This window comes from Colletotrichum orchidophilum (assembly GCF_001831195.1).
Source record: "Colletotrichum orchidophilum strain IMI 309357 chromosome Unknown Scaffold_90.1, whole genome shotgun sequence".
Taxonomy (NCBI): domain Eukaryota; kingdom Fungi; phylum Ascomycota; class Sordariomycetes; order Glomerellales; family Glomerellaceae; genus Colletotrichum; species Colletotrichum orchidophilum.
Window position 1 is genome coordinate 132,487 of NW_019173046.1, and position 13,635 is coordinate 146,121.

Here is a 13,635-nt window from a genome sequence, read left to right on the forward strand (position 1 = left end):
AATCCGTGAATGTTAGTAATTCTCATTCTCCACCGACAGCTACAACAGCGGGAAGCTCGGATTCTCGTCATCCCCGTCCGTGTTTCCAACATTGGATGACAACGTTATATATTTGCCTAGTCCTTTCATCAACTCAACCTCAATTTGAAGGCTATCAAGGCATACAATTAGTTTGTCCAGATAGATTTCCAAATTCGCTCGCAAACCCCGCTATCGAACACAGTTGAACATCATGGCCGGGCTTACCGCACTGCCCAAGGGCTCTCTCATCCTCGTCACTGGAGCCAATGGTTACATTGGATCTCACCTTGCCAACGTCCTACTTGGGCTTGGCTACCGGGTGCGCGGTACAGTTCGATCCGAGAAGCCGTGGCTCAGCGAATTCTTCCACAGCAAGTATGGCAAAGATGCCTTTGAGCTAGTTCTAGTTCCCAGCCTCGAGGACGAGGAGGCTCTTGGTCAGGCTATGACTGGTGTTTCTGGTGTTGCTCATGTGGTATGGCCTAGCGGAAGAGACCTGCTGGAGAGGCTGAAAAAGGCTGACGCTCAAATGACAGGCATCGGATATCTCAATGAGTGACGATCCTAAAGCTGTCATTCCTTGGGTTGTGAAGGCGACTGAGATTGCCCTTTCGGCCGCGGCAAAGCACCCAAGTATCAAGCGTGTCGTTCTCACATCTTCTGCTTTTGCCGCCATCATTCCCCAAGCCAACAAGGAGGGCGTGTACATTGACGAAGGTATGCCGTGCTGAGAATCGAGGGTTGTCTCCCCATCATGCTGACAGTGCGAAGGAACCTGGAACGACGCTGCCATCAAGGCAGCTTGGGATCCTAACACGCCCAAGGAAATAAAGCCCGCTGTGATTTATTCCGCCTCCAAGGCCGAGGGCGAGAGGGCTGCGTGGAATTGGATTGAGAAGAACAAGCCAGGATACGCCTTCAACACCGTGCTTCCCAACTTCAACGTAAGAACTTTGGCCATCACCCGTTGGCATCGCTAACTAGTTTCAAGACTGGAGAGATTCTTCATCCCCAAATCGGAGGTTCGACCATGGTATTCGCCCGGGGTTTGTTGAAGGGACAAAGCGGCACGCTTTTTGGCTTTATGCCCCGTAAGTTCCATTCACCTCTGAGGCTGCACACCTTTCTGTAACCTGAACTTACCCAATTCTTGCAGAGTGGTACGTTGATGTAGTTGACGTCGCGCGTCTTCACGCCATCGCTCTGCTCGCCGAACCCGTCAAGTCTCAGAGAATCTGGGCCTCCGCACATCCCGTCAACGCATCCGACTTCATAGACGTCGTGCGCGAGCTCAGACCGGATAACAAGCTAATTCCGGAGAAGCCTGTGGATGAGGGACGCGATCTCAGTGAGCTTCCTCCGGCTGCCAAGGCTGAGAAGCTGCTGCAGGAGTACTTTGGACAGGACGGCTGGACTCCGCTGAAGGAGAGTGTGGCTGCGGGTATTCGTGACTTGTAGGATGAGAGTGATTACATCCAATATTCGGCTTAAGCAGTTCGACGTGTCTAGACAGATGTTTTCAAGACGAAGACAGGTGAATCAGAAACCACTTTAGTACAAGAGAAGATGAGACACGGATAAACCTACCGTCAAGACCGATCGATATGTAGCTTGATTTCAAGATTTACTAGAGTATGGGATTGAGAGAGCACTGGAGGCATTTTGTCAAGTATTATGTGACATACATTCATGCTACTGTAGAAACATGGAAATCTTGGACAATTGTGCTTCTGTGAGCTCAACGAGGGAACGAAAGAACCGAAGGCGTATTGCTCTTTGTTACTCACTTTGTCTGAAATTTATGTGGACAATAAGTGATCGAATAATTTGATTCCCCTAATTGAGATTTGCGTCCTGAGCTACCGCAGGTAACATCGAACTCCCTTACATAGGGAGGTGAAATCTGCTTAGGTACCTGAGCAAGTTGGTAACGGTAAGTGGTGATTGGCCTCAAGGAAGTCGATCTTGGGACATTAATCACGTGAGGATAAGATAAGACATGGACCCGCCCGAAGCTCGGAGTCGGTGCCTTGAACGATGCATTGCCTCCAAAAAGGTAGCAACACGCCGTCTCTCACGTACGCTCACTTCTCTGCGCCGCTTTGAGCCTGGCTAACAGCATGGCCAGCTTCCCGACTTTCGATCCGTCTCGCTTGACGAAGAAGACTGCTGCCCACTATTCTTCGGAATCAGAGGACGAGGACGAAGATGACTACCTAGCCCCCGTTACAGACCCGTCACAAGCCGACGATTTTGGCGACCTGAATCCACGAAAGCGCCGTCGCGTCGGCAATACGAAAGAAAGCGCCGCGCTGGGCATTTTTGCCTCAGACAGCGAAGATGACGGCCCCGGGAGACGATGGAAGAAGAAGACCCTCCGCAGCAAGGGCATGAATTTTGTTTCCACGGGCACAACCACACTCGACCAAGATGACGAGGCGCAAGACACAAACACGAAAGAGTACTCAGACGACTCGAACGATGACGACGAGGAAGATGAGGAAGACCATGTTGGAGGTGTTGGTCTTGGATTCGGCGGAGCCCGGGTTGGCCTCGGTTTTCAGTCGGCGCAGAATGATAACGAGAGCGATGAGGACGCAAAGGCAGCTGGCGCTCCCGCGCGATCTTTTGCGAAGACCAAGTTTGACGGCAAGAACATCCTCGGCCGCGGCTTCGTACCATCGTCTGCGAACGTACCGGTTCTGAACCCCGACATCCAGGACACTCCTTCGATGCCAAAGATGGCCCGCCCGAGCGCTTTCGGCGCAAAGGGAGCGAACGCCAAGCCCAACCCGAAATCGTTCGGTGCGCGGATGATGGCCAAGATGGGTTACCAAGAAGGAACAGGTCTCGGAAAAGAGGGACAAGGTCGAAGCGTCATTATCGAAGCTCACCTCAGACCACAGGGTGTCGGTCTGGGTGCAGTCAAGGAAAAATCAGTGCACGAGAGGAAGGAGGAGAAGCGACAAGCGAAACTCCGAGGCGAGGAGCTTGTCGATTCGGAAGAAGAAGAGAGAAAAAAAAAGCGAGAAAGAAAGAAAAAGGCTGCAAGCGCTGGCGGCAGCAGCGTCAGCACCCCCAAACGACAAAAGCCCAAGTACATGACGGCAGAGGAGATCAAGAAGTCTGCCCCGGGACTCCATATCCCAGAGGCTTTTGCGCCTATACTGGACATGACAGGGCCTGGGAACAAACTTTTGACGACCGCCTCTGGGCTCTTGACGCCGACTTCTGCCGCAGTTGTCGAGTCTCCCGAGCTGGCGGCTGCGCGCAAGCTGGTGAAGCGAGCACATGCCGACCTAGCAGCGTTCTCGGAGGAGTGGAGAAACTTGGAAGAGCGAAAGACCTGGGTAGATTTGGAACTGCGCGAAAGGGAGCAGGAGATGGCGGAACTTGGCTCGGACTTAGGAAGATTACAACTGTTTTCCAACATCGTCACCAACGAGCTTCCCTTGGCCACAGAATGGGAGGACGTCATCCGCTGTCTGGAGAAGGCAGTCCAAAAAATTGGACCAGCCACGGATGAAGTCTCGGACCTCGCGGTTGCGGCCATCTACCCCTTCTTCCGCGACCCCGACTGGGACTTACTGGAGCAGCCTACCCGGTTTGCTACAGAGCTCAACGATCTCAAAAGTCTACTGATGAAGTCTGGCGAGGGCAACAAGGCTATGGATAATTGGAAAGCGACCAGCCTGAACACCAACGATCTTTACCGTCAACATCAAAAGGCGACAACGCCTTACGAGACCATGATGTACAAGTTGTGGTACACAAGGGCAATGTCAGCCATCCGAGACTGGGATGTCTTCAACCCCGCACCGCTCCTAGCTGTCTTGGAGGCGTGGGCAGACCTGCTACCTCCTTTTGTTCGGGCACAGTTCCTCGATGCTGTCGTTCGCAAGTTGGAAACAGCCGTAGCGGAATGGAACCCGAAGAAGAAGCGACAAGGCCATAAATTGCCACATCTCTGGCTATTTCCCTGGCTTCAATATCTGCCCTCGTACCACTTGGAGCCCAAGGGTACTGGGTTGGTCGCCGAAGTGCGGAGGAAGTATAGACAGTTGATTGACTTGTGGGATTTCGACCGCGGCATAATCCCTGGCCTGGAACAGTGGCGCGATGTGCTTGGCGAACAATGGCGCTCCTTGATCATGAGCCATGTGTTGCCGGCCATGGGCCGCTACTTGCGCAAGAACTTCAGAGTAGACCCGAGCGACCAGGAGCCGTACCTACCTATGCTCATGGGCGTGCTGAAGTGGTCTGACATCTTGACGTCCAAGGTCCTGGGTGAGGTCATCGTCACAGAGGTCTTCCCCTTGTGGCACGAGAAGTTGAGCGAGTGGCTTGGTTTGGAGGATGCCAATTTCGAGGAGATCATAGCATGGTATGAGTGGTGGAGGGACGACGTCTTGCCCGACGCTGTGAGGAACCTGAAATCAGTTCAAGCAGAGTTCAACAAGGGCATGGGCACCATCGAGAAGGCATTATAGGACATGACGCTAGCATAGCAGCCACGGTTTTGGCTTCAGGATCATCACATAGAAGGTATCATGTTCAATGTTCAGTAATACCCTTTCCTACTTACTTGCACTTCAGCCCACGAAGAGAATGGTGGCCCCTTGATTTGTTCAGCCGGGATCATGGTCACATTTGTTATTGCTATTTGCTAAGAAGATAAGCAGGCTTGAGACCAAGCTTTTGGAGTAACAGGATACACAAGGCGGCGTTGACATGGGATGCGGGTGTCATTGCAGCCAAGGACCAGTCAAGCACGAGCCAAGCTCGCCATGAAGGCGCATTCGCTAGGCTATGGTCACTAAAAGAGGAAGAGGAAGCATTTGAAGGCTTTCTCGGGATGTGATGGCTGGACTTGGCGGTCGATAGCTTGTTCCGTGCGGCAGATGCTTTCAGCGGCAAGTCAATATGGCGTATACTCGTGGATGAGTGTAAGCTTTGGTGACAACCGTCAACCGAGCTCAAGAGCTCAAAAAGAGAATTTCGAAGTTTGTGACTCGCTTCTGTCAATTCACACAGGATCTCCGACTCGAGCAAGATGACGAGCGCCTATTTCTGAAGTCGGCTAAAGAAACTCAGACTGGAACCCCTGAACATGGTGATCTTGAGGGCCAATCACATCTAATTCTGTAAATGGAATCCCTTCATCAGAAAAGGAGGAGCTGAAAAGCCCCCAAAGAGCTAAAGGCAATCAAAATCCGGGAAGTGGGAGCTTCATCCCTCCATCACCCCTACCGCGTGCCCTTGCCACTTCTCTTTCGAGCCCACATCGCCATTCCGAAACATCGACAGCCGTGAAACCTGGGGGAATTCTGACCGACTGGGTTCAGACGAACGCCACTTTGGCACAGGCCACTTGAGATCTCCTTCAATAGAGGTTCGCTTGACGGTCACATCGGACCGGCACTGCCCCTATTCATCGTGCTAAACATGCGATGCCCAACCCATGTAGTAATTGCCAGACCGCAGCTAACCATGAGATAACACGAGGGGTTAACATTGATGCGTGGCTTTGTGCTATGTAAGAGCATTTTGTCTATAATGGTGCCGACAGGTTCCTTACACAACGCAGGGAGCGCAGGGCCATTAACGAGATTGTCTACTCGGAAAACCCATCGGCGGGCCACATCGCCCAAGTCAAGAATGTCGACACTCTTGTTGCTGATGGCATATATTTACCAGTCTTTGACTTAGGTAGGTGTCACAGCTCAAAAATCTTTTTTCGAGCCGAGAGGGTTGGGTCGCAAAGCGGGTGGATGGACGGCTACCTCGATGCCGAGTATGGCTTCTGCGTCCCCGATTCGAGCGAAACTACTGGAGCCCTTGCCAACTGCCCTGGCCGCGTCTGGTCCGATCTTTGCGAGAAGATATTCGGTTGCTTTTCGCGACAACAAGTTTGAGAGTCAGTCGCGGCGCTCCCGCTCATCGAGGGAACCTAGAAATTTATCCCGGATCAAGCCCTCTGGGCTGCTATCGTGGCCCTAGGCATGTTGTGCTCCATCTACCGATACGAGGATAACAATGACGGGTATGACGGAGTCATCATCAACTCGATCGCTGCCAAGCCCCGAATCGAAATGAGCGACGACCTCGTACCGGAACTGAGAGGAACTCCGAGAAATGCCTAACTGCCTTGCTGAAACGTTCCGCCACGTATTGGACGAGCCATCCACCACCTGACATTCTTTGATCAAGCGTGCTATAACATTGAAGCGCGAGACCCGACTTCTGTGTACCGATATGTTGGCCGACTTGATAACACCGATCTGAGATGGCCCATGGCCTGTCAAGGGAGATGATTAGATTCAAGGAAATCTCCAAAAGAATACCCAACGCCTTCTACTCCATCTCAACCAAACCTCAACTTGGGCGACAACTACGTCTCAGCGGCCGAGTGGGCACATTGGGGGCAAGTTTTCCGCACCGCTGTCCAAGAGATGCCCGGTCGCCTCTGTTCCTTCATTCCCGCCGTTTCTTCTCGAGGACGGTTTCCATAGCCGCAACAAGTACGTTTGCTTCCTCGGCAACGAAGGCTTGCACCTGCGCGCGTGGCTGCCGACCAACCTGCGAGCTTTCATCGCCTCGGTAGAGTACTACTACTGGATTCCAGAGTACGTCAGGGAGTCTGACGATGCGCAGCTCATGGGTGTCCTCGACGGAATTATCGAGGCTTACGCTGGCGAGGAAGGGCTCATGGGCACGCATAGGTACAAACTGTTTGGTGTCTAGGGAGATTCACCCCCAATTCTCAGATGTCATGAAAGAACGCTTGGAGCCCTACAATGGAAACATTCCCGTCGAACCCCATGAGGTGCGCGTAACTTTCGAGGAATGTCGTTACAAGTCACGGATTCTCTTTGGATCTTCTGTCGACTCAAACCATGGTCAATTCAGTTCTATGATCGCGCTTGATCTGCATAATACTGGCATTGCCCTCCAGCCAGGCGACCGACTCGTCATCATGCCTCTCATCAGCTGGGAGGAATACGCCAAGATAGCCGCGGGGCTCGGCTTGAACACGATGCTTGATAGGCCTGTTCTTCTCGACCGAAGGTGGTCTCGATTTGCGGAACCCTTGGAGACAGTCTCTAACCACGGTGTCGCGGCTCCTTGCACAAAGACAAGGAAACTCATGGTCAAGGATATTTTCCACCGAGGTCATCTGGCACCGCTGACCCAAGATCCACGCCATGCTGATAGCTTCGTCAAACGCGGTGTTGCAGGTGCTGACGACAGAGGAGTAGCGTGTCCGTGGTTCACTGGGTGATCTGCTTCAAGATGCTGTCATGGACACACCAACGAACACCTGGGACCAAGTATTCAAGCTCTCAACTGACGCGGCATGGCCTGGCAATCTATTCTCAGTCAAGATTCCGTGTCATACTCCATCTCTGACTATCTCGAGGAGCTGCTCTCAAGCTCCGTAGGCCTTACAATCTCAATGACAGAGTAAAAGCTATGCGCCACATTTGCCGAAAAGTCTGATATCTCAGGGCCCGAAGTGAGCAGCGCCTACCTCAACCCTGTATAGACAACTTGAAGCCCCAAACAGCCAGGACCTTATCACATGATGGCTATCATTCATAAAGAAACATAATTAGTGGAAGAACCTAGATACGCTCCTCCCCATCCTCCGAACCAATCTCGGTAGGAAGTATCAAGCCACCAACAATGTATAAGAGAGAGAGAGGGAGAGTCGAGACCGGCCGAAGATCGTCCAAAGTGTGGCGAGTGCAAACGTGGCTGACGCACATGACTGTGGCTGAGCTCTGCACCCCGCAGTCCACTTCAACTAAGGTACCCCTCCTCCCCGGTCCGCCGACGACTGCGCATCACACACTTGGCTCCAATCACTCATCAAGGAACTGAGGCGAGCACAACATCGCCACCACGAAAGCTGCCACAGCTGCTTCTCCCTTGCGCGCCCATGTTTCCTTCAAAGTCGTCTGCCAATACGCTGGGCCGGCCAAAGTCCCATCTCGCAGACAAACAACCAAATCAGACCAACAACCATGATATCACCCGCCCGCTTGGCACGCACCCGTCTCGTCTCGCATTTCCAACCCACCACGCTGGGCTGTTTGGTGCGAGCAGCATCGCCCTCTCTGTCCAGTCTCAGCATGATTGCCATACAAGGGCCACCCCCGATTCACGGTGTCCTTACCCCCCGACTGCCCGGTTCTCTCTGTGTTCTCTGCTCCTCTACAGGGCCACCACATCGAGCCACTCCCTTCTGTTCCATCCTGTGCCACCGTCTCGTCGGAGAAAAAAAGAGTAAAAAGCAAAGGGCTGTATGTGCTCAAGTACTCGGTCTCGCCATTCGTAACCGTTTAACAGCGTTTGAACGGGATATGTGAAATTTACCCTAACACGCCGTGTTCCGTGAGAGGACTCGTGTAAGTGGCCGGTGTCACTGTGTACATTTCTCCTCGTCCATCTGAACCTCCGTACAGTGCTGCGCTGTGCCTGCGTCTGTCCTGTTCGCATGCACATGCCCATGTGTATGTGTGGCGGCAACTTGGACTTGGCCCAGCAGCACCCACGCCTTCTCTCTGCCTTTTTGCCTCCTTCGGCTCTTCCATCTGATTTTTTCCACAAGAATGCGACGAGCAAAGGAAGCGGCGGCGCCCGGGTGCGCCGGTACGAGTGTACACGCAACAGCTCTCTCGCCTTTTTTGGTGGCCCAGAAACAAGGTTATTACGGCACCTTCCCTTTTACTTTCCTATTCGTGTCATTGGGCGGAGTGGGATGAGGTAGGCAGTGCCACCCATCACAGAGTTTGGATATAAGTCGCCAAAGTCTGGCTCTCTGCGTCGTCATCACCACCCGTCTTCTGATTCACGCAGTTCTTATTTCTTTCACTTGGCGTGTCCTCTTGTCTTTCCCCCTCAGATCCGTGACTTCAATTTCCCTCTACTGCCCTCTATCATCACCACCGTCACCACCACGACACAACCCGAGAAATCAAGCCATCAAGCAGAGCAACCATGGGCAACCCAACCCAGCAACCCGCCACCTCGGCCCCAGCCTACGTCCCGACACCGGACGCGAACCCATCAGACAACTATGTGGCCTCCGATCCGCCCCCAGAATACCGACAACACGTCAACCAGCAACCCACCGGTACATCGATGCCAAAATACGGCGGCCCTGCGATCAACCCTCCTCCTCCTCCCCAGAACTACGACGGCGGCTACGCACCTCCCCTCCAAGGCGGGCCCCAAAACTTTCAGCCCTACGGCACGCCGCTGCCTTCCCTGGGCCCCCACCCGGCGCCGGTCGCGTGTCCCGAGTGTCACGCCCGCGGCATTACATCGGTGGAGTATACCTCGGGCGGCTTCACGCATTCTCTAGCCGCTATTGTATGTTTTGTGAGCTGTCTGGGTTGTATCCCGTACTTGTTCTCCTCGTTGAAGGACGCGAGACATAAATGCTCCAAGGTATGCTTTCCCCCTCCGATCTTTGCTTTTCAAATATTGGAGAGATTCGTGGAACTAATGATACTATAGTGCGGGATTCCTTTGGCAACATATCATCGCAGTGGTCGGACCGAGGTCCATTGGCACCAGGCCTATAATGGCTAGGCAGCTGGGCATGACGGCGCATGGACGAGGTAGTTGGACCGGATCAAAGTAGGACAGCGGTGGGTGATTTACTATGTGGGCATGTGCGAAGTCGGTTGAGGCTGCGGCGGATGGCCTTGAGCGGTAGTATTCTTGGGTCGAGATAGTATGATTATGCGAGGCGTAAAGGATACCCATTCTACTTTCCTCTTTGATGACGTGGAATGATGCTTGAAATGGTCTAACTAGTCACCACTTGATGTTCCCAATGTGCTGGCACAAGGTCTTCTTGAATAAGTTCTCCCCTCAAGCAGTGACTACTAGCAAATAGTCGAGACACAGGAATAATACAGACACAGCTTGTCTAGATAGTCATTGTTCATTGTGTAGCACCGATCCCATGCTGCAACACAGAAAATACCACAGTTGGCTATTATCATGCAATTAAACGAGGAACCGAAATTGAAAGCCCAGCGAGATCGTGTTGCGGGTATCTATTCGATTTTGTACAAGCTCCCCTAAAATCTATATCATCAGCGAAGGCATCACGTAATCGTCAGATCGTACGCCGTACTTTTGACCCCTTTTGACGCCTGCCTCCGGTTTGCCCATGCTTCTCGTATGAATCGTTACGCCATGATCCTGTATTTGCTCCCGTCGCGGTCGCCGGCGACTCGGCATCCTGGCCGTCCACCGCGACGCGAGTCGGCCCGGCAATCTCATCTTGTAGCCGCTCTTTCATCTGTCGTCAATTGACCTATCGTGAGGATGCTTCCTTCAGTTGGCGAAGATGCGCACTCTTAGGTCGACACTTCCTGTTGCGATGACGCAGCGTATTGAGACATCCTGAGGCTTTGCTGCCGCTTTGCTTGGTGTTCCGTTGGCACCATTGGCTCCGTCGCCGTTCGTAGCCGCCTCCCGTGAAATGCCAGGGGCCCAGCGCAAACAAGAAATGAAGTGACCGTGAACGTCGTCCAGAACCTTGACACACTTGCCCTCCTGTGCCAGATCCCAGCACCGCAGAGTCTTGTCATCGGACACACTGAGCAAGTACTTGCCACCGGGGTGGAAGACCAGTGCACGTACCCAATTATCGTGTCCCGTAAGAGTTTTAATGCAGTTTCCACGAGCGTCCCATAACCTGATGGCCTTGTCTCGGCTTCCCGTTGCCATGAACTCGGCCGTGTTCGCGGCGGGCGGGGCCTTCTTCAAGCCAGCCAGTGATGCCAAATGACTGTAAGCGGTTGGTGGTGCCAGCGTGCAGCATACGACGACGTGCTCGTGGCCGACCAGCATTAATTTCACTTCAGGATTTGAGGCGCTGATATCCCAGAGGCGGCCCGTCTGGTCGTCTCCTGCTGATAACAGATAGCGTCCATCCGGCGATGGGCAGACGTCCCGCACCCAGTCCGCATGCCCTCGTAGTGTCTTGAGGCAGTAGCCCGTTGAAACATCCCAGATCCGCAACGTCTTATCGCGACTCGCCGATACGAGAAGGTTTCCTGTGGCGCCTGCAGCCCCCGAAGGAATAAACCGAACTGCACTGACGCTGTGATCGTGGCCGGGTAGCGTCCGGATATTCTTGTACTCGTCTGAGGGGTCCCATAGCTTGATCGTCAGATCACTCGAGCATGAGGCGAGTAAAGTGGCGCCCCGGGGCCCGCCAAAGTCGACATCCTGCACTGCCTTTGTATGCCCCTTGATCGTCCTCTCGAGTTCGCCCAGCTCCCAGTCCCAGATTTTTATGGTGTAGTCTTCTGATCCCGAGGCGAGCGACGAAAAGACGGGATGGAATGCGACACAGGTAATTGCATCACGGTGGGATTGCAGGGTGTGTCGGGCGGGGGAACGTGGAAGCCAGCTGGTGGGGTCCTGGTTTCGTCGGGATAGCGAGGTCGGTGTCGCACTGTCAAGTTCTGATTGAAGGGAAGCACTTCGAGACTCGAGTTCCATGATCTAGCAAGGTCATCATCAGTCAGAGCTGCTCGAAACAGGAGTCCAAGATCGGTCAACAAACCTTCTTCTGCAGCCGCACTACACTGGTCCATTTCTTCTCCAGCAATCCCTCATATTTCTTCGAGGTCGCGGCATCGAAAGTGTCACCGATTTGCAATTCTTCCCGGAGTGCATTTGCTGCATTTGGGAGATTGCTCGAGGAGAGGTACGCAATGATGGCCTTATGCCTATCACGATCTGGTCAGTATAGCGCAAACTTGGAAACTTTCTGGGGGAAGAGGAGGGAGGAGACCTACAGCTCCTCTGCTTGCCGAGGGGTGAGGATTTGGCTCATCCTGGCAGACGGTGGAAGCTACCCAAGTAATGTGTTGCTTGCAACTAAGTACAATGTTGAGAAGCACTGATGGCACAACAGGGTGGAACAAGAGCAGATGGAAATGAAGAAAAAAGGCGTTGGTGGGTGGTTTGTTATCGTGGTGGTGCGTCTGCAAGGCGGTGCTCGGGGCTCCGTCTGTCGGTAGTGGTGGTGGTGGTGGTATCGCAGCAACCGCGATGGGCGCGCCACGTGCAGTCGAAGCTTGGGGAAAGAGACGAGGCTGATGGATTTAAGAGGCGGTCGGAGAACCCAGGAATTGGCAGCCTCGTTAATCGGATATTTTGTTGCAGCGACGGCAAGATGCAGAGGTCAGGGCCGAATTGAGGGTTACCAGGGCCCCGTGGCAGATATTCGTGGAGTTGTAAAGGCGGTGTCGGTGATGTTGGTGTCAAAGCTCTCGAGATTCTATGGCTACTGCACAAAGTCCTCTCTCTCTTTCTTGCGTGTTTTCAGTCAGGGGTTGGGCTCCCAGGCGTCGGGCAGCATATCTGTGTGTTATAACCGTAGATTACAGGATTGAGTCAAGTCTCTGACGGAGAGCTCGAATATGTCTACAAGCAGGCACTTTTTGCAGGAGAGACAAGATGTTTAAAAATGCGAGACGAGGGGTGCAAGGCTCAGCCAAAAGGTGACGCTTGAGGGTGGGCAGAAGCCGAAAAGGCGAATGTTTCATGTGCTTCGGGCTGCGTAGGGAACACCCTGATGTGGTGGGAGATGAGGCGTGCGTAAGGTAGGGTGCTGTGAGCCACGGCACTGGCGGGACTCCTCCGATATGCGAGTCTACCTCAGTAATATTCTGTAAGGTAAGTGCAGGGACGGGGACCCTGGGGAAACTTCTTCGCCAACAGCGTCGAATCGGGTGGTCTTTGCAGAGGCCAGAGGGAAAAGACGGGAGAGAACTGTTTGGTGGGATGAAATGTGGCTGGTGCAAAGCACATTTGATACCTTCTGGACCCTTTTCTCGCTTAAGTAAGGTAATTTGGAGATTGCAGTGTGGCTGGTGTTGGGACTGATGAGCTCAGCACCTGCCAGCTGTGGGGGACTGCTGAGGTTCGTCCTGCTTTCCCCCAATGACATCACACGCCTGATGCGTTTCTATGGCAATCGACAAAGCTTTGATTGGCTTGAGATTCTTCAGCAGCAACATGTGGTGCAGCCAGTGGTTTTCCACAGGCGAGAGAAGAATTTCCGAGAGGGATGGGATATTGCCATTTGGGTGTCTGATTAGTCTACTCAGCCAAATCTTGTAAAGGACTGATTCATGCCATTATTTGCAGCCCTTGAATGAGTGGATATTTTAGAGTGGCTAACGGATACAACGGCCATTAATGCGCAAATTGAGCAAGTGCATCTTTCGCTGGGACGAGAAGAGGAAAAAAGAAAGCAATTTGATTAAATGGCTGGCCCGGGCTGAGTGACTAAGGCTTAAAGAACCAAGGTGAGCCCAAGGTGAACTTAGGTGAAAGGGGAGCTCAGAATCGATGCTCCGCCCTCAGCATTATCTCCTCTTATCCATTGGCTGAGGTCAAAGTTCTGTCATGTGACCTGTGTTGACCCGGGCAAGCAACGGCCCAATCATGCCCAACCACAACTGCCCGATGTGGGCCCAGAAGCAGGTCCCCCACACAAAAACATGTCAGGCCAGGAACAGGGAGAAATGCGCCCAATGCAGTCGACCCCATCCAAGCACCAAGCACCACGCA

At 53.2% G+C, this 13,635-nt stretch overlaps 5 protein-coding genes across 5 annotated transcripts; 4 read left to right on the forward strand and 1 right to left on the reverse strand.

Moving 5' to 3' along the window:
• Positions 1 to 232: 232 nt before the first annotated feature.
• On the forward strand, positions 233 to 1,479 carry CORC01_09751 (NAD dependent epimerase/dehydratase; the record flags this gene model as incomplete). Its single annotated transcript, XM_022621380.1, has 5 exons — positions 233 to 496; positions 558 to 738; positions 793 to 965; positions 1,013 to 1,112; positions 1,178 to 1,479. 5 exons carry the CDS (start codon positions 233 to 235, stop codon positions 1,477 to 1,479), a joined length of 1,020 nt encoding a protein of 339 aa, XP_022472119.1.
• A 662-nt stretch (positions 1,480 to 2,141) lies between these two features.
• On the forward strand, positions 2,142 to 4,511 carry CORC01_09752 (tuftelin interacting protein 11; the record flags this gene model as incomplete). Its single annotated transcript, XM_022621381.1, has 1 exon — positions 2,142 to 4,511. The coding sequence occupies one exon, from the start codon at positions 2,142 to 2,144 to the stop codon at positions 4,509 to 4,511; it is 2,370 nt and encodes a 789-aa protein (XP_022472120.1).
• Positions 4,512 to 5,609: 1,098 nt separating this feature from the next.
• On the forward strand, positions 5,610 to 7,303 carry CORC01_09753 (sulfite reductase flavoprotein alpha-component; the record flags this gene model as incomplete). Its single annotated transcript, XM_022621382.1, has 4 exons — positions 5,610 to 5,730; positions 6,022 to 6,128; positions 6,424 to 6,743; positions 6,931 to 7,303. Coding segments are annotated over 4 exons (921 nt in total), but the record flags the coding sequence as incomplete, so codon positions are not given.
• A 1,721-nt stretch (positions 7,304 to 9,024) lies between these two features.
• Positions 9,025 to 9,621, forward strand: CORC01_09754 (LITAF-like zinc finger domain-containing protein; the record flags this gene model as incomplete). The annotated part of the gene is made up of 2 exons (XM_022621383.1): positions 9,025 to 9,399; positions 9,547 to 9,621. The coding sequence occupies 2 exons, from the start codon at positions 9,025 to 9,027 to the stop codon at positions 9,619 to 9,621; spliced, it is 450 nt and encodes a 149-aa protein (XP_022472122.1).
• A 756-nt stretch (positions 9,622 to 10,377) lies between these two features.
• Positions 10,378 to 11,890, reverse strand: CORC01_09755 (WD domain-containing protein; the record flags this gene model as incomplete). The annotated part of the gene is made up of 3 exons (XM_022621384.1): positions 10,378 to 11,556; positions 11,618 to 11,783; positions 11,853 to 11,890. 3 exons carry the CDS (start codon positions 11,888 to 11,890, stop codon positions 10,378 to 10,380), a joined length of 1,383 nt encoding a protein of 460 aa, XP_022472123.1.
• Positions 11,891 to 13,635: the final 1,745 nt, after the last annotated feature.